Source organism: Argiope bruennichi, chromosome 3 (assembly GCF_947563725.1).
Source record: "Argiope bruennichi chromosome 3, qqArgBrue1.1, whole genome shotgun sequence".
Lineage (NCBI taxonomy): Eukaryota > Metazoa > Arthropoda > Arachnida > Araneae > Araneidae > Argiope > Argiope bruennichi.
Window position 1 is genome coordinate 29,969,889 of NC_079153.1, and position 25,710 is coordinate 29,995,598.

Below are 25,710 nucleotides of genomic sequence, written 5' to 3' on the forward strand. Positions count from 1 at the left end.
AAAATAGCTAGAAATTCATAGAAGTCTGCATTTTATAACAAATATATAGTAATTTTATATATACCTTGCTGATTCTAGATTCTTTTTCAAATAATTTTGAAAACTTTTACATTCCAGGAGGACGAAGTTCTAATACACTCCAAGAAGCACATGGATTGCCAGTGATTGGAAATCAACAATGCAACGATAAATTTGCGAAGCTACCTGGCAATCATTTCCCCTTAGGAATCACTCATAATATGATTTGCGCTGGTCTTGAAGAAGGAGGTGTTGATGCTTGTCAGGTATTTTATTACTCTCTATTACTCTCTACCAAGCAAATTTTTAATGTTTTTGCTAATTGCGATTAAAATTGCGCATACTGGCCAAAATTCCAATTTTTCTATTTCCTTCATATCAAAACAACTTCATAATTTTATCACTTAAAGTCAGTGATAAGTATTTTCTGAAGCTTCCGAGATGTCATCATTAAACAATAAATGCTTTCGTTGAAAAGAACTGAAATGGATTTATCCCAACTTTTTAGGGCATTCTGCACAACAAGTTTCATTTCAGAATTAATATATGGTAAATTATAAGCCCTTTATGAAGCATAATATTTAAATTGCAAACCTATCCTAAAATGAATTTTTCAACGTCTTTGGCTCCACTTTTGATACTTACTGAGCTGCCGTCAGTCAGGGACGGTCCTTGGCATCACTACCAATAGACATAACTTCTGCGGTTTCCCAAAACGTCACAACTCGACATGACACTTCGTTGCCTTTAGCATTGAATTCTATTCACACACGTTGACTAAAAGTAATTACTTTTCACGTATAAATCATTTTTCATTTTTCTACATAACACAATTAGAGAAATATATATTGCAGAGTTCATTAATAAGTAAAATGCGGCCACTTTCTACATCACTCAAAGAGTACGACCACAGCCATCTATAGACATATCCACCACTTTATACAACACATAGATGTATAGGTGGTTGTGTTCTTTTAGCCGATTGGACTTTTTGCTTCCGATAGTCTCTCTCTTAAGCGGCTCCGTTTCAAACTCATAATCTAATTTCCAATCAGTTCAGTGGCGTAATTTGAGAGTAATAGACACTGCTTGTGACCTGGTTTCAATCAAGAAGCAATGAAAACAATCTAAAATGTATACTGGGTTTTATTTTCTATACTAAGAGTGCACGAAAATTTACTGCATAGAATTAGTACGTAAAAAAATCCAGAGGAAAGCATTAACATTGTAATTTTTCTCTTAGCTCTAAATTTTTAGATTCTTAAAAGCTTTGCAAGAAATACTGATTAAAATTGCTTCCAATAAAATCCGCACTCTCTAAAAACAAGTTTTGACGCCTGTTCAGAGTTTTTTAGCAATTGGCATAGAACTTGCTCATCCGAAAGTGTTAATATTATATCAGTTTAACGCATTTCGAATCTAAAGTCAAGTATTTTTTCCAATAAAAGTATAGTTGTGATTATTTTTGACACGTGACTTTTAAATCGTTAATCTCTAACAGACTCTTGGAATCCATAAGTACGTCAAAATGTTGCAAAGTAATACAGTCACTTTAATATATTGAATTTGCTACTTGTTTTCTCTCCAGGGGGATTCCGGTGGTCCCTTGCTTCGTGAATATGCTAAAGATCGCTGGGCTTTGATCGGTGTTGTCTCTTTCGGCTTTCGCTGTGCAGAGCCAGGCTTCCCAGGAGTCTACACTAGAGTTTCGTCTTATCTTCCGTGGATAAGGAAGTACATCGACGAGCAAAGCCAAAAAGGGGCACCACGACCTATTTATGTCTTGTTTAGCAAACCTCCTCAATCATAATGAAAATACTTTTATGGACTTCATGTCAATGCTTGTCTGTTGCTCTCCATTCATTCGTTGATATGATTCAGGGATATATCTAGATATACATTAATTGCCGGAATCAAAAGTCCATTGTGGTCCATCAATCAAATCAATTATAATTAAGTGAGTCAATAAAAATCAATCACTTATTCTGTCTTGAGTGTTTCTAGCTATAATTCTACTCATAAAAATCAAACACTTATTCTGTCTGAAGTGTTTCTTCCTATAACCATGTTAAAAAAAGTCAATCAGCTATTCTGCCTGAAATGTTTCTTTGTATGATTGTGTTAATAAAAATCTAACACTTATTCCAACTGAAGTATTTCTTTGATTATAATATGTAAATATCAATTTGATAACTTCTTCGTAAATTATATTTGTCAATGTAATAAATTTTCCATAAGTGATTTTAACATGACAACAGGTAAAGGTTAGCATACTATCTATGCGTTCCAATTAGATATGCATGTTGAAAAAGTTATGCAAAATATTCTGCTTATCAGACTTTTGGGCACGCACCCAGTATATTTGAAATATGTAGTTATTTATTGTGTAGTTATTCTCGCCAAAAAGTTTTTAAAAATTTTTAATTAAAAATAAATCTAAATTTTTATGTTTTCTCTCGATAATTTCGGAGAAAAAAAATCGGGAGAAATATTCAATAAAAAACTATTTTTACATCACTATAAAATTCAAACATAAAGATTTTCAGTGATGTAATGGTATTCCCTTCCAGTTTTTTCCTTTAATTTTAGTAAATATTTGAAAATATTTTACAGTAATACTTTTCATTGTTTTAGTTAACTCACGTTGTGCCGATTGTCAAACACATTTTTCGGATGCACATTATAGCTTTCATATAACTAAGATCAAATTTTAAAAATGGAACAAAGAGAGTCAACATAAAACATTATCATGCTAGGAAATTATGTATTAGAAGTTCGAATGTCTGTTAATTTTTTTTCAACTTAAAAATAAGATTCATTAACGCCCTCTAATCAGCTGAATTTTATTTATTAGGTGGCTGAACAAAGCAATTTTTCGAACCAAGTATTACAAAAATACAGCCGCCGTCCTGGCATAGGGGTAGCGCGTCTCCCCCGTGATCTGGGCGTCCCGACTTCGAGTTCCTGTTCGGGCATGGTTATTCTTCTTCTGTTTTCTATCTGTGAGGTGTGTGAATGTGCCCCCCTGTAAAAAGGGACTGTGAAGCATGAAGTAGCTAAGTCGCACTCTTGGCCCTAGTTGGCACTACTGAAAAAACAAGAGACATTCACTCGGCTTAAATCGCAGACAGATCTGTCAGCGGGTTTGTAAAGTGCCATAAGTAACAACAACAACAACATAAAGACAAATAAAATGAATGTTTGTAATTGAAAATTAAGATAATTTAACAATATTTAGAAAATTATTAATGATTTTATCACTGAATGGATTTTGTAATAAATCTTTTTGAATATCTAAGAATAATAGAAAAAAAAAATATAAATATAATCATAAAACTCTGATTTTAACCTTTCAAGCGAACAATTACTAAGATTAAATAATTTTAATCCCGAGAAATAAACTTTAAATATGGATAAACTTTTTATATTTTAACATGTAATGATATTTTTAGGGCTATTTTATACAAACATTTGCATTTGAGCTCGATTTGCAAAATTAAAAGAATTTTTCAGAGGATTAAATATGGAAAGGTATAAAGCTAAATATTTTTCAAATATATGAATTACTTTGAAATTCATTAAGGTTATACTCAAGGGCATCGAATGGACAAGATACTATAACGTCTTATTATTATATTATAACAAGATATTATTTGTATTAGGTATATGCAACGAAACACCTGAAAAACTATTACTCAGAATTTCACTGCTTGAATGGAATTATTATAATTTGAATGAAAATATGTTTTAAAAAATTCAGTGAAATCCATTAAAATATTACAAAGTATCAAAATCATGAAATTTTCTATTAAATATGCTTATTTAAAAAAAACTGCATTCCTTAGAAAATGATCAAGATATGTAAAACTAACATAAAAAATTAATGATGCCAAATTATTTGAATTTATGCAAATAAGTAAACTATAGATTTATAATGTCAGTGGCATTGATACTCAACAAATAATTTGAATTTTTTTAATAAATTATAACATGCATTTTGAACATATCTAAAGACAGTAAAGTTTTTGCAACAAAAACAACAATTTCTTATTTCAATAAATTTTTATGAAGAAAGAAAGTAAGTTCGAAAAGCACATCGGAGAACGTATCTTGGAAACTTAGCATTATAACTTCGAGAAATATATTTTAAATTACATTAAATGATATAAAATAATCGGAATGTAATACGAAATATTCAGAAACTTCCTCTCTTTTAGTTTTCCCACATATTCATTTTCTAGTAAATTCCTTCATTAAATAATCGAAAATCTAGTTAAGTCGGCTATCTTCCGACGATGTTAAACCATAAATATTTCAGACAATTAATATTCCGCACAGATAATAAAGCAACTATTTCAAACACCGCAAGTGCTTTGACCTGGATCTTCACTGGAAGCTGTCCAGAATTTTAAGAACACTTTAATAACAGTTTCAGTTTTCTCTCAAATTAATTAAAAAGAAGAAAAAAGCAATAACTGAGGAAAATAGCTTAAAACCACTAATATTCGATTTATAATTAGAAGTCACGTTGTAAAGATTTTTCTTATTTCTTAATTTCTCCAACACGAATTTGAGAACATCTGTAAGAACAAACACACAGCCGAATGAAACTGGCTATTTTTCGAATACCCATCCTTTCATCTAATCTTTCGAAATCGTGAGTCGTCCAGTTTAGTCTTTTGTCATACGGTTTTTCTGCAAGCGACGCCTTAGAACTTGTTTGTCACAATTTAAATAGTTTCACCCATTGACTCGAAGAAGAAAAAAAAGTAGAAAGAAAAAAAAAACTATAGAAAAGAAGAAAAACAGTATTTGAGAGCGATAATCTCGAATGAGATGAAACAGCAAGGTTGCCATTTACATACGGCCATTTGAAACCAGGAGTGGGCAATCGAATGTTGTTCGACAGCTAGGATCATACGTTGGTTCGCGTTAATTGCTTCTAATATTTGGGAAAGTGATGCAAAAAAGAAAAAAGATGTATTCATATGTTGTTAAGCTAATGAGTAAGTATTAAAAATATTTCTCTTCTAGTTTGTTTGGTTTTTTTTTTTTTTCGTATTTTTATTTAGCAATTCTTTAAATAAATGAATATTTTTTCTAATATAATAAAAACATGATGAATACGTATCATCTAAATTATAAAACTTAATCGGAACTTTTGGTGAAAAAAGGCAATTTGTTAATAATAATTTTTATTCTACAAATAATTGAAGTGTGTCTGTGTGTGTGTGTGTGTGTGAGTGTGTGTGTGTGTGTGTGTGTGTGTGTGTGTGTGTGTGTGTGTGTGTGTGTGTGTGTGTGTGTGTGTGTGTGTGTGTGTGTGTGTGTGTGTGTGTGTGTGCAAATAAGATAGTTTGAGCTGCAATTACTAAATTTCACACGTATCTTCTTTGGAGAACATGGATATACACATTGAAATGATTTTTTTTTCTTTTTTATTCTAATTAGAATTTTAACTATTTGGAAATTAAATAGGACTCTGCAGCTTTTCCGCGATAGTTTCCAAAAATATCGCACAAAAATAAATTTTATTCCGTTTTTTTAAATTTTTTAAACAGGCTTTTTGAATAATGCCCATTTAATAATAGAGCAAATTTTCTGAATGTTAGGAATTTTTTAATTGTTTTCCCAATTATCAATAATAGATTACATTCTTGTCTTGAAATTTAACCCATTACATTGTCTCAATAACTATTGAATAATTTTTTTTTTCATTATTTCTTCCGTTGTTGAAAGTTAAAGAATGGTTTGTTTAATATCCATGTAATTTACACGAATTGAAAAGTAAAGTTGCAGTATCGCTTAATTTAGAAGACGAATAAGTTAGACATTTTCCAAACTCTATGATGTCATGGGATTGGTCTTCATTAGAAAAGTCCATGCTTACAATGAAGAGAACATATGTAAAATAATTAAAACAGCACAATTTTAATGCTTATGATAATTTGGAAAAGTTAGATACGTAAAAATGTACCTGAAAGATTTAAATTGAATTAAACAGAGAAGCCCAGGCTAACTGTAACAAGGGCAAGGCGTAACATGAACTTTATGTAGAGGTTTTTAAAAGTTTAATTAGAATTTTTGCTAAATATTGTTCGTATGAAAGGTCCTATTATATCATCAAAGTCATTGTCAGCCGAAACGTGTAGTGAGATATTGTGAACATATGCAACAGTTTAGCTAGTAAATGAGGAAAAAAATCATAAAATTAAATTTGTGATAAATTAGTTTATTTTTTCAAAAATATTTTTATTTATTTATTTTGTTTTTGTTTTTTTCCGTTATTTCAATAATGGATTGTTTGAATTTTTTTTCTAATTGTAATATATTTTATTACTCAACAAAAATGTCCAAAATTATGCGACGGGGCATATATTATAACTTGTGAGAGTTATCTTGACTTCTGTATGATTCATGTAATTCGATTTGCTGTTATAAATATAAGCAGACAATTGAACTACAAATGTCGCGCTCTCAAAGTTCAGATCTTGCCTGAAGAATTCACCTTAGAAAGATTTTAACAAAGACTCACTTAACTGTAAAAAATCTCCCTTCCTAATTAACCCACAAGAAAAAAAATGGAGTTTGACGACAATATTAAAAGAAAAGAAAAGGAGAAAAATGGATGAGGAAAAATGAGAGGCTTAAGAAGAGCAATAAAAGAAAAGAAAAAAAGGAAAAAAGACGTGAAAAGAGGGTTTTCAACTAACAGACAGACTGAAAAAGAAAAAAAAACCTTTGCCTTAATGTGAAGATGCATTTGTGGAGTGCAACTTTGGTATTACCTTATAGTATAGTAAATTACACTAACATCCCATTTTGAAGCAATTTTAGAGTTATTTTGAGATATATCACTAATTTTTAACAGCGTTTAGATGAAGAAATTAGCTCTTGATCTGCAGCGTTTTTAAACTTCCGTGCAACGCTAACAAGAATAGGTTTGACCTTAACAGATGTAACTTACACCAGCCTATTTACATGACAATTCTTTGGTGAAATCGATTCTCGAACCAGAGGAAATGCCGTTCTAAAATCGATGTAAAGCCCGACCAGTGATTCTCACGAAGAAAAACGCATTCACTTATGACTTCAATTGTCTCTTGCCTCTTATCATCCACCAATCTTTCGGGGCCAAACATCCTCCCTCTTGTTTGATGTGGAAGTTTCGAAAGGGGGTGCCAGCTCAGGTATCGTCATCGTCACCTGTCCTCGGTTCAAAATTACGAGATCCGTCCCAAAATAGATTAATACCGCTTTCAAATGGAACATTAATATAACTAAACTAAGCTCACCATTCACTAATTATGAAAAAAAATCTCAAAAACACTTTAGCCCTACTCCCAATGAGATAAACCTTTTCAGAATCTCCTAACTACAACTACTGTACCAATTTCGCCAATATTTATTTTATACTAGCCGCCTTTGGCGACCAGCCGGTTCGCCAATCTTAATGTTCGTTAAAATATTAATAATTAAATATTTTATGCAATTCCAACTTTAATAGATTCTTCAGCAAAATATTTTAAAACTTCAAATTTTGATAGTCATATAATTCACTCATAATATTATAAAGGCCTTCAGTCATAATGTAATATGTATCTCTCTAATTTTCTGTTAGCTCCCATAGTATTTATACTTTAAATTAAAGTGTAAATGATTAATCTGCAATTAATATAATAATATTTTTTACTGAAACAAAGCATATTTTTTAATAATATGATTACTGATAATAGAGTCTCTGAGCGTTTAAACTTTATGGGCACTAAAGAATATCTTTCTTAATTTATGTAATATCTCAAGAATTTGTCAACAAAATTTTCTCAGATTCATCATGAACAGATCGATTTATTAACAATGTTTCATTTTAAATGCATCAAACACTAAGAAAATAAAATGAATCGTTTAAAATAATCGGTCTAAAACAGGTTTCAAAAAACTACTTAAAAAACGATGTACTTAAAACTATAAGCATATACAAAAAAATATATAACTAACATAAATACAATTTAATTACAAAAGCATGCAACTAACCTAAAAATAATTTCAATCATTGAAAACAGGTTAAAAAAAAACTACTTAAAAAACGATGTACTTAAAACTATAAGCATATGCAAAAAATATATAACATAAATACAATTTACTTACAAAAGCATGCCACTAACCTAAAAATAATTTAAATCATCCGTTGATAGTGGTTGTCATGACAACAATCAGAACAATGCGCATGCGTGAATTTTCTTCGCCAGTTAGGTAGAAACTAAGGCGTGAATTTTTCTACGCCAGTTGGGGTAATGCTATGCAGATTATACATTTTTAATTTAATTTATTCTGTGTTGTTTTAATTCAAAAGTACTTCAGAATGAATCTGAAACATGGATTAATTAACAATGTTTAGTTTTAAATGCATAAAACATTAAGAAAATAAACAGAATCGTTTGAAATAATCCGCCGAAAAACATTAACCCTAGCCTCATTACTGTTGGGAGAAAAAAAAACTAAAGCCTTACTCATTTGGCGGTGGGGGAAATGGAAGATTTTTTTGGCGGGAAAGTTAGTTTTTAATTAATAATTAAAATTCTAATTAAAATTTCAAAAAAGGGACCCCAGGTGCACATTCCCGACCTCTAAGGTATACATGTACCAAATTTGATAGCTGTATGTCAAATGGTCTGGCCTGTAGAGAGCCAACACACACACACACACACACACACACACACATTGAGCTTTATTATAAGTAATAGATAATAGATGAAAACTCCTGGCTCCTGAATGGTCTGTAACGTCCTAGTACCTTTCTTTGACGAGGTATATGAAAACTGATCTAGTCACCAGATTAAATAACTGGTCTAATTTTGCTAATTTTCATTGTCATTTTATAAGCATAGTTTCTAGTTAAAATGTTTATATTTATTGTGTAAGTATAATTTAAATTAATGTTTTCTTTTTTATGTAATAAGATGATTGACAAAGGTTATTGTTATGATTAAGCAAATACAATTAATATGCTGTATCGTTGGTTGCTGAAGGCGGCTAGTTTAATATTATTTTTAAGAACTAAGTTATTAAATCATTTTTGTAGTCTCTTGTTTAAAGTAATATAAATAATTTTTATTTTGTTTTAATACATCTGAAAATGATATATTTTGATTTTTAGAACATTAACATTGACGTTTATACAAATGAAGGATTTTTATTCCATCGTTAAGTAATCAATAATTGATTATTTCATAATAAATTAGTTTACTAATTTCCCCAAAATTTAATATATAGTTTATTACAAGAAAAAAAATATAGTGTGAATTTTTTTGCTATGGAGGAACAAATACAGAAATTTAATTACAATTGGCCTGGTTTGATTTTTATACGTTTTTAATGCCGCATTTAATTCCTAAGTAAAAAAAAATTGCTGCATAGAAGAATATTAAAAGTTTCGCAAGAAAATTTCTATGTGTTCTCCAACTTTATTCGCTTAGTCAGATTTACCTTAGTTTTTTATTCAGGGTGAGAAATTTATATGAGTTACATATATTTACAACCTCTGAACATGAAAATATGAATGTAAAGAAAGGAAATTTTTCATCTAAATTAGTCATAAATAAAAAAAATATTTACCAGATTTTGAATTTTTACAAATTATCCTATCTTTTTTCTTGTGATAATATTAGGAACATGTACAACTACTGAAGAAATCTTCATATTGATAAACAAGATATTTCAATGAAAAAAATTATATTCAAAAAAAAAAAGAAAGGAAGGAAGAATGATTCGTCTTATTTTAGAAATTCTTATGTTCTAGACATCATTTTTTAGAAAGATAGATTGGGTATGGGTGCGTTTATATGTGTGCGTGTAAATAACACTCACTATTCGCTTATTTCAAGTATCACTGTATGCATAATAATACAAAACAATTACTTTAGAATAAACAATATAAATCAGAAATGTTTTTTTTTTCTAAAAGCCCGATACATATAGGAGAGAAGATCATTAAAATGATACAATTTAATATAATATATATGTTATTGTCAATGCGATAAAGCATTTACTATAACTTTGATTAGTATTAATTTTAACTGGTAGTTATTACTATTGATTGGATTTTTAATTATCATTATTAATAAGAATCATGCTCAGTATTAATTAGTTCTAAATTATAATCACTGAGATTAGCATTAATTTTTACTTGCTTATAAATCATACAGACTGGGTTCTTTTATTTATTTAATCTTAATTTTCAGTTACTGTATGGTCAGTATGATTAAACGATCCTTATGTTTCTACGAATCGATAACATATGCACTAGCACAGAACATTTTATTCATAAATATCTTCTATTTTTGTCCTATATATATAATTTAAATGAACAACTTATTTGCAAGCTCAACGCCTTTCTTTCGAATAAGAATATTTAACAAGAGGCATTCGAAATGTTTCGTATTTCATGCTTAAGTCATTTTGTCTCTGCTACTTAAAGCAAATATTGTTTTGAAGCGTTTGCATAAAAAAGCTATGCGAAACTATCTTCTCCTTTAAGAGATGAGTTATTCATCTGTTCAGATAGCTGTCTTATCTGAATCGTTTGAAAAATGTAAAGGTCAAGACCAAAACCTGTACAAAATACAGGTGTAGTTCGTCATTTAAAAAATTAAAAAGTCAAGAATAATTTTTAGCATTCCAAATAAACGAAAAATTTTCCAGGTATTTTTAACTGACGTCCCAAACAGCCCTTTAAAAACCTGACACAACAGTCGTAATACTAACAGTTGAGGAATATTACAGAAATTATAATAGTAAAATTCCTTTATTATATCTTCTGAATGGTTTATATCTAAGAAAAAAAGCAAATAATTTAAAAAGAATTTTAAATGTCATTGCTCTTTTTTTTTCTTTTTTTGGTTTAGTAGTGTTTAAACTTATTGTATTATCCAATCAAATGTAGAACCAAATACCATCTAGCTTTTTCAGTAAGAATTCAGGTAAATACACAGATATGAGAAGAAAAAAAAAAGAAAATGTTTTATCGTTTTTCCATTTTTCTTTTCCATTTAAGTTTACGATAATAAAATTTGATTGATCTGCTCATTTTCATATTCCATTAGACTTGAAAAGTCAAAAAAATTATCAGTCATTACATGTTTCCTAATATTTCCTTATCTAGTACTGACTGTATATATTTCACTGGTTGACGGCAATGGAATTTACTATGAGATTCCGACAACACGCGGCTGCCCATCAGAACATTACAACTGTTGCGCCATCACAAGCTGCCCAGCTGCCTGGACTTTACTCAGATCGGGGGAACAGCCAAAAGTTTGCGGATGGTTGAACAGATCGCCATTAGTTTGTTGTCCTCAGTTTGATCAAGAATCTATTCATCAAAACTCTCATTATTATGATGAAGAACCCCTTTATGTTCCTGCACAGCCTCATTATATCCTTAGGGCACCTTTGATAGAAGAAGAACTTCCCCAAACCACAGTAGCGATACTGCCTTCTATAAGATATTTGCCTTCTGCGGGATATTTATCTTCACACGCAAGATTACCTGTTGTAGGATATTTACCATCCAATGAAAGAAGATTATCTTTCACAGGAAATATACTTCCCAATGGAAGAAAGTTATCATTCAATGAAAAAATATTACCTTTTAGTGAAAGAAGGATTCCTTATAGTGAAAGAAGGATTCCTTATAGTGAAAGAGGAATTTCTTATGGTGATAAAGGATTACCCTTCAATGACAGAAGTCTTTCTCTTAGTGAAAAAGGATTACCTTTAAGTGAAAAAAGATTAACTTTTATAGATAGATGGTTTCCTATTAGTGAAAAAAGATTACCCCCTGTTAGACAAGATACACCTCTTGCGGGGAATTTACCATCTAATGGAAATCAATCACTACCTACCAGTGAAACAGGTGTTCCAGGAGAAAAAACACCTTTTAATGATGAAAAAGCACCTACTGAAGATTTTCCATCTAGTGAAGAAGAATTATATCCTGTAGGAGAAGAAACTCCTTATAAAGACGATGAAATACCTTCTGATTTACCATCTAGTGAAGAAGACTTATCTCCTGTAGGAGAAGAAACACCTTTTAATGACGAAGTAACACCTTCTACAGATGATGTACCTTCTAATGAAAGAAAATTATCTACCATAACAGAAGATACACCTTTTAATGACGAAGTAACACCTTCTGCTGGAGACTTTCCTTCTAATGAAAGAAGATTAACAACTTCAAGGCCTCTTGAAGAAAGAAGACGATCTTCAGATTTAGAAAACCCAGCTCCTGCCGGTGAAACGAGACCTGAAACAACAGAAGAAAGAAGACCGCTAAAGATCAGTTCAGCAATATCCGAAGGTAGGATTTTTTTCACAGATATGTTATTAAATTTTTTATTCTTTTAGATTACTTTATTTTATTTTTACATTTTATATTTTTAGCTGGAAATGTAGCTCAATGCAAATGTAATTTCTAGAGCATTCCAGAAAAATGCTTTTTTGGTTATCAAAATAATAATGAAAATTCCTCTAGCAAACCCTTTTGCTTCAGAAACAAATGGTATTTTCAAATTAGAAAGAAGAACATTAAATCTTTCAACATACTCACTAGGAAACAAGTTTATGCATGAATTTAAAATAAATTTATACCATAAATAGAATTTAAAAGCATTTTTATATCTTTTAGCAATCGGAGAAAGTTTTTTACGCTAAAAAAAGGTGTTTGGTTTGATAAAACTTTTTAGGAAGAGTTTTAAATAGAAAACACTTGTATCCGAAATTCTTGCGGTAATTACTGCGTTATTTAAATGCTAACTGTGAAATTTTGTCTCGTGTGTTAGTCTCTCAATCGGATGTTTCATTACATTTTAAACTAATGGACTGAAATTTTTACAGCATTTCACTAATGGAACTCTCATTTCCTTTTTTCGAAAAAGAAGAGCAAAGAAACTGGCCATAGTTATTTCATGTATGCCAAAAAATTATGGAGGAGTTGATTATAGTTCTCTATCCATATTTGTGAAGAATTTAAAAATCCTTCATGATGTAAAATTTCTAATCAAATTGTAGCAATATCTGCAGAAATATTCAAAACCTTTTATTAACCATGATTAAACTTTGTTAATTATACATCTATCAGCAAGCAATATCAAAATCTTTCCAATCCAAAATCAAAATCTTTTGTTTTACGTTCCTATATATTGAATTATCAGATTAAAACTTTTAAAAACAAAGTGGATTTAATACAGAATTTTCACTTTAGTTTGAAAAAAGAATTCATTCATTTTGGCTTTCGAGCCAAGTATACAGTTTCAAAATTTTGTTTCTCTTTGATATTTACTCATTTTTTTTTTTTTTGTGAAATATTTCAAACATACAAAAAATATTCCCTTGTTGGCGTATGATAAAAAAAAAATATACTATAAAGTAAATGAATGAACGAATCCACTGTATAAGCTAAAAATTGAATACAAAGGAGGACATTCGATGCTCAAAGTGCACGAGATGCAGTGTACCGTTTTAACGTAATATAAAATATATTTGCATATTGCACGTTATTGTTAACTCTTATAAGCATGGTTTTGATTACATGGACCATTTTTAGAAAGTGATAAATGGTAAATGGTTTATTTTTTAAACCATTTAATAAGGAATATTTATTTTTAAATTTCAAAACTGCTATTTTTAAAATTTAAAAATATACAGGTTAAACAAGAAATAAGTTTCTCACTTCAGCGAACTCTAAAATGCGCTCTATTGGTCCAAATGAAAAAAAAATCTAAAATAAAAATAATTTTAATAACGCATTTATTGCATTTTATTAAAAAATTAAATTGATTAGTAATTATCAAAAAAATTAGTTTATCACTCCATCGATAGGTGGTGTTACAAAAACATTTAATAAGCTTTAAAAATGTTAAATAATATTATAAATAAACAATTTCTCAATGCGATCCCCTTCATGCTCATCAACTCTAATCGCAGAAAAAAATTTCACACCTGAGCAGAGTAAGTCTGTCGGAATATTAAGAACAAAAAACTAAATATTGTCGTTTAGATCAGTTTTAAATGCTGGTATTTGATGGTAAATAACGTCTTTTAAGAAATCCCACAATCAAAAATCACATGAGGGAGGTGATATGAATGAGAAAATCATACTGTGGTGAATAGCATATAGGCCAGTTAACAGCTCTTCTGCCCGAACAATTGTTTTGGTATAATGGTTTAGTTACTGGACTGCTAACCAAAAGGTCCCAGGTTCTATCCTCGCGCATCGCTACTCGCCTCATTGGTGACCTCGGACGATGAACCTTCGAACAGCTATTGTGGCGCCATCTACCCGCAACCAAAGTCGCCAGACTCAACTGGGTACAGGCCCATTAAGACAACAGCTAAATACATCACCACTCAACATACATATCGTTCGTCTCATCTCCGACTGACTGGAGGGAGAGTCTGTGGTGAATCGTAGCCGTCGAGAGATAAGGCCTCAGTGCTGCTTCGTGACGTCATCATCACTAGGGTTATTCTCTACCGATTCGGGAATAGCGAACTGTTGCATACATCGTTTTGTCTCCATTTTAGATGGGGATTTATTTCCTTTTATTTTCAAAATTTGTTGACAATTTTATTTTAAGTTCAAAGGAGATATACTAAAATCATAACGTTCCTTTTTCGTTGATATTAAAAATGCTAACTAAATAGAAATAAAAACTTACTTTGAACTTTAACAAACATGGGAATTTTTTTTTGTCTATCTTTAATATAACGATTATTTAAAAAAAAAGGGAGTATTTTTAATCTTTTTAAAGTAAAAATTTATGATAAAAGTATCTCTTTAGAATATAAATTTCAAATTTTTCAATGCATTTAAAGAATTTTGCCTGTTTTCTTGAGGGGGAAAGATAATAAATTTCTTCCATTATCAATTACATAATTTGAAAACTAAAAATTATTATAAATATTTGTTCTATTTTATTATTAAAGTGTTATTTGATTTCAAATATATTTTTCCGGAGAGAATATTTACAAATATGATAAACATATTTAAACTATTAGTGATTAAGAGTTAAAAGACCAAGATCTTGACGAAAAATAACAGAAGTGTTTTCTTACATTACTCTGTGAAATGCTTAACAAAACAAATCACACAGTTTACAAATTATCAGATCATGACATTCATGCAAACTCTATCCCTCCCCATGTCAAATGCTATGCCTTAAATAATGCATAAGTGAAAAATTTTACAGCATAATTTTATTAACTTCAAAACATCAGTGAAAGATTTTAGATTTTCTCGTTGATTTTACTATAGGCAACATTTTAAAATTATTTCTAATGTCAACATTCTTTTTTCCCTCACAAACACAAGGTCTACAGTGACAATCAGTTGATATAGCTTTTTTACCAACCTCTTTAAAATATAAAAATAAATTATTTAAATTTCTCAAAGAGGAAATTCAAACATAATATACAAGATTTATTGTAAAGATAATCTTTGATAAATTGTCTTTATATTTCAGTGAAGTCTATATAATTTAATTAGAGAATAAAAATTCACTAACTTTATAAAAAGCCAGAAATTTCTGCTCAGTATTTGAAAATAATAGAAATGATAAAGTCCTAAAAGACTAGAGCTCAAGTGAAAGCCAGATATGCCTGGTCTATCACTTAAGCCAGACCATTGGGACATTTCTTTCAAGCAGCATATAATATGCAAAATAGAATATGTAATTAAAAGTATCTCCTGTATAAAAGAAAAATTTACATAAAAGCTAAACTGTAATTTCTTACAAACCAGACACGTCTTCTACATATGAAATAATGTATGTGCAAAGAATTTACAATAATCAGATTATTATGTCAGGAATGCTAAATTTTTGCTTGAAAGAAAACTATGAAAACCAAGGACAATCTCTTAAACCATGGGGAATTTTAAATCCTTTATTGTAACTTTAAAATTTAAACTAAGTAAACAAAATTAATTTTTTTAGATACAATTTATAATATTAAAAAAAATTATTTTAGAGTTTGAAGTTTACGATTTTTTTTGTTTTGCAGTTTGTTTCCTACACTGATTTTTTTCTTTACAGTAATTATTTAAAAATATATTTGTAGATGACCCCAGTAACATTTTGAGAATTTTTTCGTCACTATGTTTATTATCACAATAATGTTCAAATTAAGTTTTCAGAATTTAAATAATTTTCAGATAGTCCCAAAGCAATCTTTCTTGGATTTTCAGATGCAATAAAATCATCTTCAAAATTAAAACAGAGGTTTTTAATAATAATATAATTATGTACAATAGCATTAACTATATTTGGTGTAGGACAAAGAAGCTGGCCCCTGTCTAATTTAAAAATGAGCCCATATCTTTCATCAATTTCAATTGTCTTATCTACTGTTAAATTACTTTTGAAGATATCACATTTTATTTTCTTAACAGCAATAAATACACAATATCCTGCTATGTAGGTTAATGGACCTAAAACCTCCCTAACTTCTTCTATATCCTCATCATTAACTTGAATATTTGGCCAAAATAAAAGAACTACACTTTCTTCATCTACATCACCAAAATCTTGCAAATCATTATTTGTAATTAAAACTTGACCAAAAGTTTTGGAAGATATACCTAATTTTAATAAAGAACGCATTCTAATCTTTTTTTCAGTTTCAAACAGCTGCCTTATAGATATATGATAATTGCCACCTGACATTTGTCGATACAGACCAAACCTACTTTCTAAATTATCTGTTTGAAATTTTCCTGGCAAAATAAAATCTAATCCAAACTTTTCTTTACAGTAAACAGCTATCTCTGCAATAGCATTTGTGGTTACTTTTAAGGCAGCATGTGTTTCATTTGACAATCCACCAGTTGTACAGCCAATTTCTTCCCATTTGTTCAACCAATTTAAAAATTTGTCAAGAAATTGAACTTTTTCATCATTAACCATGTACAATAGAGGCTGCTTAAATTTATCATTTTCTCTTAAACCTATACTAGGGGATTTTAAATTCATAACCTTCCACCAAGTCAAGATTATTTTAATAAACTCAGCTGTATCTGCAAAATGTTGAATTTCATATTTATTGCCAACCTCCTGCAATTCCCCAACAGTATGGTCATTAAAAACCTGTTAAGGCAAGACTGACATTTTGTCTCTCAAGACTTGAAGGAGATAATGCTTTTAATGTTAATTTACAGTTATGTTTAACTAAGTTATTAGCATCAACATTATGTGATTTTCTAAGTGATGCAAAAGAAGCTTGGTGAAAACGTTTCTTCATGCCTTTTCAAAATTTGGGGGAAAAAATGAATTACCATCATTTTTTTGGTTCAACTAATTGTTTCGTACACTTTTAAGTAAATGCACTGGATCAATCATGTAAAACAAAGGCCTTTCTTTATCACATGGATGAAGATAAACCATTCGAAATTGTTTTTTCTTTTTTGGATCAACCTGAGTATCAAATTGGGACATTGCACTTCTGTTAATGGAATTGTTATCACTAACAACAGCAAAGACAGAAAAGCGAATGTTTTCTAACTTATTGATTATTTTCCTTATCATGCAATGCAAATCATCATATTTTATGCTTTTAACTGGCCACACATGTACAACATCTTTGTAAGAAGAGGTCACACTTGAAATCAGAAATACATGTGCTGAGGTAGCCAACTGGCCATTATTTTTTGAGAGACCAACAATGTTTCCTGCTTTATAATCAACATATGGTTTTATGTGAATCTCATCAAACTGCAATATAACTTTTTTTATCTAAATCAGATAAATACAGAACCCTCTGACTTAAATAATTTAAAAAGTATTTTTCATTTTGTTCTAACTGAGGGTTAATGCCTGGTGATGAGCATAGATTTTGCATTGTTGTTCGGTGGGGCAAAATAAGTTTACTACTTTTTCTAATAAATTGATATGCATTTGGAGCCAAGCCATACAAAAGTGTACAAAACACCAACATCTCTGGGGAATATGTTAATTTTCGCATTTCTTTTAAACATAGCTGCTCACCTATAAATTGGAAAAAAGGATCTTTATCACTATGCATCATGATCTGACCCCAATTCGGAATTATTAGCATTTCAAACTTGATAATGGTAAATACATGTATATTATATAAAATAAATAAACAGCAATAAATGATGCTCAAGAATCAATAATCAAGCAGAGCAAAAATAATTAATAAAGAAAATTATCTTATTAGTACTAGATTCTGTTTAAAAGTAAGACCTATTTCGATATCTCATTTTTGAAGAAAATAAGATAACATAATTCTTACGTTATATCATGAAACGGGGATTTGAATAATATATTAATAAAATTGACGAAATAGTTTACATACCTTGCTGGGTTCAAAATCCTTTCTGTGAATGACGGCAATCCACCGTTTTCGTAGATTCCCATCTTTCGGGAAATTAAAAACTGAAACTTTGGGCCCAGTTTTATAATTTCCTTTACAGTTGGGTACACAACAAGTGAATGGCATTTTATAATCCACAAAACTAGTGATGAGAAAAACGCAAAATACAATGGCTAAGATTTCACACTCAAACAGAGCGGGAAAACAACGAAATGAACGAAACAAGAGTCAGAAGAAAGGATCACGGGAGTAACCCTACCGGATATGACGTCAGAGCAATAAAGAAATTCTTCGCTGCGGCCTTATCTCTCGTCGGCTACGGGTGAATAGCATATAAGCCAGTTAACAGCTCTTCTGCCCGAACAATTGAATTGATTGGTATAATGGTTTAGTTACTGGACTGCTAACCACAAGGTCCCAAGTTCTATCCTCGCGCATCACATATCGCTTCAAGACTATCGAAAAACGACGGCTGATTATTTGTGCATCTGTGAAGTGCTGTCTTAGCAATTTCTTTTCACGATTATCAATGCGAGCCAGTACGACGTCTTACATGAAAATGTTATCCCTAAAGTATCCACGCTATTAACAGTATGGGATTACAAAATACTTCAGCATATCACGACGACGTTTTTGCTGTGTGACGGAATCGATTTGAATTCCATTTGCAGTTATTTTTTCAAAAAAAAAAATACGATGCAATAATAAAAGCAGCTATAAAACCACACCATATTTTTGCTTTTTCAGCATTCAAGATATATTCTTGGATAGCGTGAGGGTTTTGAACTATCCAAATGCGACAGTTAGGGGTATTACTTTGCCCAGTGAGGCAAAAATGGGTTTAGTCCTTCCACAGAATGTTCCATAGCCAAATGACGCCAACCTCCTTTCCAGCAAGGAACTCAAGTGCAAACGTTTTCGAGCCTCTAAGCCCCCCATGCTAAAATAGATGCGTAGTCTTGATTTTGTAGGGATAAATATACAAAATCCGCCGTTGCCCTTTACGTACAGTAGAATATGCATATCCAATGCACAGGAAGCAACTAACACATTCATACTACTATGCGTTGAGTGACTATTACTGATTGCTATAATCATATTTTCGACGCTAGAAGATAAGATTTGCTGTTCTCCATCCAGAAGAATGTCAAATTGCCCAGTGGTTTCAAATGTCTATATCGTCTTGCTTAGAGCACATGGTGACACTGGATGTATTCGTATTTGATTCATAAGACGGAATTCATTTACAGCTCCAATGTAGTTCTGCTAGTTATGGTAGAACAATTTTAATAGTAGCACTTTTCCCTGCAACTTAGGGCTGCGGTGGCCTGGTGGTAATGTCTCGGCTTCGGAACTGGAGGGTTTCAGTTTCGTGACCCGATTCCACCGAAGGACCGTCGTGTAAGGGGGTCTGTTGCACGTTAAATCCGTCATGACCAAACGTCCTCCCGCTGGTGTGGTATGGTGTGGAGAGGGGGGGGGGGGTGCCAGCTCAGATGTCATCCTCGTCATCTGACCGCGGTTCAAAATTACGTGGTCCGTCCCAAAATAGCCCTAGTGTTGCTTCAAACGGGACGTTAATATAACATAACCAAACCAATCCTTGCAACGTAGGTATGATGTACGGAAAATTAACTAAGGCTGGTGCAGAATCCACCTTTTATATATCTAAAGAATATGCTAATAGGCATGCATTGCAATACAAATATTTCACATTTTCAATATATATGAATAAATACCATTTGTGTTATAACTCCATCTATTGGTGAATGTTTGTACTAATTTTTATTATATAAATGTCAGGAGCATCGTTTGGATTATCTGTAGTTCAAATTTTTTCTCATTTGGACCAATCAAACGCATTCTGGAATCCACTGAAGTGTGAAACTTATTGCATGCTAACCCTTTACCTTCTTTATTAAGTAATTTAAAAACTGAATCATCATGCATTAAACACTTTAACAGTAGTAATTGGGAGTAATAAATACCCTTCTTGAAGGAATTAAAATGATTTTCAGCATCTTGTATTTCTTGATTATTCTAAAGTTTTAACATTAAGTTTGGGAGTATTTTTCTCCTTAAAGATATTAATACTGGTATATTAACAAAGTTTTTTGTTGTTGTTGTTGTTGTTCATTCCAAACCAACAATGGAAAATTCTTTAAATAAGTATTGTTAATGAATATGAAATATGTCTTTAGAAGTCAAAACTCCCACACTGGTATGGTATGGAAGTTTGGAGAAAAGATTCCTAAACGATCTGTCAATTTGTTGTCTGGACAAAATAGCCATATAAGATTTTCCCAATATAATCACTAGGCCTATCCCCCCCCCCCAAAAAAAAATCTAGGACATTGATCTAACAAAATTAAATCGGATTTTGGTGTAATATAATCTGAATTTAGAATTTTACCGATGACAGGCTGCTGATAACTGCTCGCAATAGCATTGTGTAAGAAGAGACTCTATCCTCACTTTCAAGTTTTTATCGTGAACTTATTACCTATTATGCATCTATCTTTATCGCAGTTTGTGGCACTAGAATAGTGGACAGATCATCAGACATTCCGGAAGCAGATATTCGCAGCATCGACCAGGATTCGCCGCAAACTACCACAAGTGCCCCTGCAGGAGGGGGGCGTCGCTTCATTGACATGTTTAGAATACAAGTTGTGGGAGGTGCAAGAACCAATGACAAATGGACTTGGATGGTGAGTAACAGATGTTAAATGATTAACACTAGGTTTACCGTGAGTTGGCATATACCTATTTCTAACAAAAGCGTCAAAACTACTCCTTTCGGTATTTAATTAGAAAAAATATAAATTGACCTATCTATTATGAAGTTAAAGTAAAAAAAAAAAAAACTTTTATACTTTCAATATATTTGTTGAAGTGTGGTATGATGAAAAGGAAGTTCCTTTATGTTTATTTACTAAAAAAAGAGTTTTCTTTTCTAATCTAGGTCTTCAAGACTATCTTTTCTTCTACCATCAACTTCAACCAAAACATTGACTCACACGTCTTCTTTCCAACAAATTTTAATAGTTTTTATCTGACTGACTTTCGGCTTCATCTTCTTGCTTCCTATATACACACATTTCACGAACACATACTTATTTCTATATTTATGCCTATATCTATGTGCATCCCTATCAAGCCATTATATATTTAAATATAAATGTATGTATTCTGAACAATTTTTATTCGAATTATCAAAATGACCCTTATGGTAAAAGTGGGTATACTATATACATTCCTCCGAAACTAAGCAACATTTAAAAGAAAGAAGATAGTAACATTTGCAATTATATGTCTTATAAATGCAAGTTAAAACTTATTAAAAATAATCTCATAAAGTACGGCAATAATTTACTAGAAGAAGATTAACGATAGGTTTCTCAGAGGGGTCCAAATGATCCCTTGGTAAACCTAGTGTTAATATGGAAAGCAGTTTTTTTTAATATGTCATCTTGTTATGTGATATGACTGAAAAACATGGATTAAATTCAATCAAGTTACTTCAAATTAAACTTTCATATACTGAGAAATAAAAACGAAAGTGAACGTCTCGCTATGGGGTTAAAAACACGCGATTGTATGTTTTGATGGGTGGATTTTGAAGCGGTATGGTATGTGCTAGTTCAACCTTCGTACAGCTGTTGTGGCGCCATCTACCCACAACCAAAGTCGTCAGACTCACTTGACGCAGCAAAACCAAAGTCGTCAGACTCACTTGACGCAGCAACCCAAAGTCGCCGAACACACTTGGCGCATCAGCACACACAAAACGCTCGCCATAACGCTTAGCGCTACTCAAATAGGATACAGGCCCATTTAGACAACAGCTACTCAATACATCACCACTCAACATACATATCGTTCGTCTCACCTCCGACTCACTGGTGGGAGAGGCCTGTGGTGAATAGCATATAAGCCAGTTAACAACTCTTCTACCCGAACGATCGTTTTGGTATAATGGTTTAGTTACTGGACTGCGAACCACAAGGTCCCAGCTTCTATCCTAGCACATACCATACCGCTTCAATTTGAATTCCATCATAATATTTAAAAACATTATTTCGGTTGAGTAACAAACAGCATTATTAATATTAAGGGGCTGATTATACGGAATATACTTTCTGTTATTGAAGCAAAATTCCGTTGTTACATTACTTATGAGACTGTTAAGTCGCATTTAAGTTGCAAAACTGGAAGACATCGAGAGAATTTCTTATTAATATGATGATTATTTTCCATTCTTTTTTCAGGCTGGACTATTTAATAGGAACTCCACGATTCCATTCTGTGGAGGATCCGTCATTGATAACCAACATGTTCTGACTGCAGCCCACTGCTTTAACTCCAAAGGGTAATAGAATCTTTTGTTATTCACATAAAATGATAAACTTATAGACACACATTTATAAAATTTCTGTATTTCTTTGTAATTAGAACCAGCGGCCTTTGGCGATTAACTAGAATATTATTGTTGCCACTCATTTTATATTTCGCACTTCCTGTTGTCTTTTCTAATTATGTAACTTGTTATTCAGCTTGCGATACTGGCAACGGAAGAGAAATTAGTGTAGAATTTCATCCATGTTTACGTTTTTGATATAGTTCCTGTGCATAATGTAAAATAAATAGTTTATAGATAAAAGATCGTCTTCAGTCACAACAATCATTATGTTCATATTTCACTGGGAATATTGTGTTTATTTTCAATTAATTGTTTGCATATAATTTGATATTCATAGTCCCGCAACAAAATATTTTTAAGCATCAGACTAGGGCAAGCATTAAAGCCGTGTTATTTTAATAGCTGTATATTTGTTCTATTTATTGTGTACATGAACCATGCTACTGAAGTTTATCTGTTGTACAACTTCTTTTTTATATTCATAATTCTTTCACAGATATTAAACAGAATCGTCCTTTCTAAACTTTTAGAAATAAAAGAAAATTCCTAATAGAACTTTGAAAAATGTCACTTCCAACGTTAAATTAATCTTATGAACTTTCGGCTATATCTCGGAAACTATTACATACTCAAAGTTTTACACTGACTTAAAAGAAAATTATCATATTTCATAAAATCTTGAAATAAATGCATAAATAACGCAAATATATTATTTTTATAAATTTTCAAACATGAATGTGAAAAAAATTGAATTGTAACATAGTAAAATTTTTGCATGAGAGCGAAGCTAATATGCTAAAATGCCAGAATCCAAAAACTCTTGCACATAACCCAAGCAGTTTTCGAAATATTCACAAAAACTGTAAAATTCCTTCAATCGATTTGCAACACTCACTTTTTAAGGGACCATATATTAAGTTTATTTGTATTTATAGATCTACTTTTCATGAAGAACGATCTTAAACGGCCATCGTAATATTGCAGTTAATTAAATGTTAAATTTATTTTTAGATCAGATAATTTCCATTAAATATGAATTTTGCTTTCTTTTAAAAAATGAATTTTTCTTTCGCACTTAGACGATATAAAATTTGATTACAAGATAGATTGACTGTACGAATGTTTAATTCATTTTTACTATGTACCAGCAGATATCGTTTGAAAATGTTTGCATTATTTATATACCGAATGGCTTAATCTTGAGCACTCATTGAGCACTCACTGATGAGATCCCTAAATTAATCCCCTCAGTGCTACAAAAAATTCTCCTCTTTGCAATTGATTTTATGAATAAACCTAATTTCGAACTTGTTCGAGAAATTGTACCATGATAATGTGCTTGATTTGGTACACGATGGCCTGGTTGAAAGGTCTCGGCTTCGGAATCGCAGACGATCATATTCGTGACGCGAAGAACAGTCATCTAAGCTGGTCTGTCCATGCTAAAGCCGTCGGAGCGAAACGTCCTGCCGCTAGTGTGGTGTGGAAGCTTGGAGAGAGAGAGAGAGGAGAGCCAATCGCGACGTTCGTCCTCGTCATCTCATCATGGTTCAAAATTCCGAGGTCGGTCCCAGAATAGACCTAATGTTACCGTAAAACGGGATGTTAATATAACTAAAGTGAACCAAACTTTGTATTTAATTGTCTTGATTCCATCAGTCTCAGCGTAACAGAAGAATGTCCATAACTCTGTCATTATTAAAATAGATCTTTATAATACTAAATTTTTCCCCTTTTGTTTCGATGAGTGATTTTCGCAAGCTACATTATGCAATTTCTAAACAACCTATTAACCTATGAATATTAACACGTTAAAAAGAACTTAAATATGTCATTTGGTCCATCAAGAATCTTCAACGAAATAAAGATTTTCAGCACCACAAATTTTCCGTATGCTACAAAATATGTTTCTGGTAAGTTTCTTCGTTTATTACATTCAATCTGGTAAACCTTTAAAGTGCCATTTCTCCTGCTGATCAAATCAAAAGTTCAATAAAGAAAAGTTCAGGTGTCATAATTACAAAATAAATTTCACTAATGTGAATATTCGCGTTTCAATACCTAATGACACTATCTTCTAATAGAATTAAAATTTTAAAATTTGACATAGTTATACAAACCTCATGAAGCCTTACAAAATTTCAGGCGTCTAGCTTTTTTTTATTTATTATGTTTGCACAGATTAGATGGCAAGATTCATTTCGACGGTTTCATTTAAAACTTCATTCAAATGAATGATTTTGGTGTAAAATAATGTACAAAAAAAATTCGTCTTTCTAATACTTCCATTTTTGAGTTAGCGTTAAAATTATCTTCTGAAACTTAACAAATCTTTCATCCGAATGAAAATCTTTTCCGCCTCAAAATAAAATTCTGTACTTTTAATAAACACCGATTACGGTACTCGTATCTCACTAATCAGCGATTTAAAACAAATTATTCAAACAACGTGTTTCATTCGCCATAAAAATTAAGATGTATTTTAAATTCTAAGAACGGGATCAACTCAAAAAGCTAAATGATGAATTGATTTGAAAAATAATAGAAATATCTCAATATTTAAATAAAAACAAAATAAATATTTATATGTTGAAAATATCATACTCATATAAAGAATAAATGTGAATTGTTTTGTTTATTCTTTCAAAATTTCTGTGAATAAAAACAGGAAAAAAGTCAGATCTTGCTATTAAACAGCTGAGATTTACTTCATGTGTGGTCCCCAGTGAAATGGCTTTTTTTAGTGGAGCTTTCAGCAAACAAAATTAATTATATCTCAAGAACTACTGCGAATTTCAGAACGGAATTTGATACACATACATAAAAAGGACTGGTGGATCGAATTGTTAAAAAAATCTCAATTTCAGTGATGGAAAAAATTT

At 31.1% G+C, this 25,710-nt stretch overlaps 1 protein-coding gene across 1 annotated transcript in view; it reads left to right on the top strand.

Moving 5' to 3' along the window:
- LOC129962797 (uncharacterized) overlaps window positions 1-25,710 on the top strand; it is a 51,925-nt gene that overhangs the window by 17,171 nt on the left and 9,044 nt on the right. Inside the window, exons 6-10 of the mRNA XM_056076792.1 lie at window positions 118-284; window positions 1,607-1,823; window positions 11,180-12,376; window positions 20,935-21,116; window positions 22,677-22,777. Of these exons, the coding sequence (XP_055932767.1) occupies window positions 118-284; window positions 1,607-1,823; window positions 11,180-12,376; window positions 20,935-21,116; window positions 22,677-22,777 (1,864 nt within the window). The remainder of the gene's footprint in view (window positions 1-117; window positions 285-1,606; window positions 1,824-11,179; window positions 12,377-20,934; window positions 21,117-22,676; window positions 22,778-25,710) is intronic.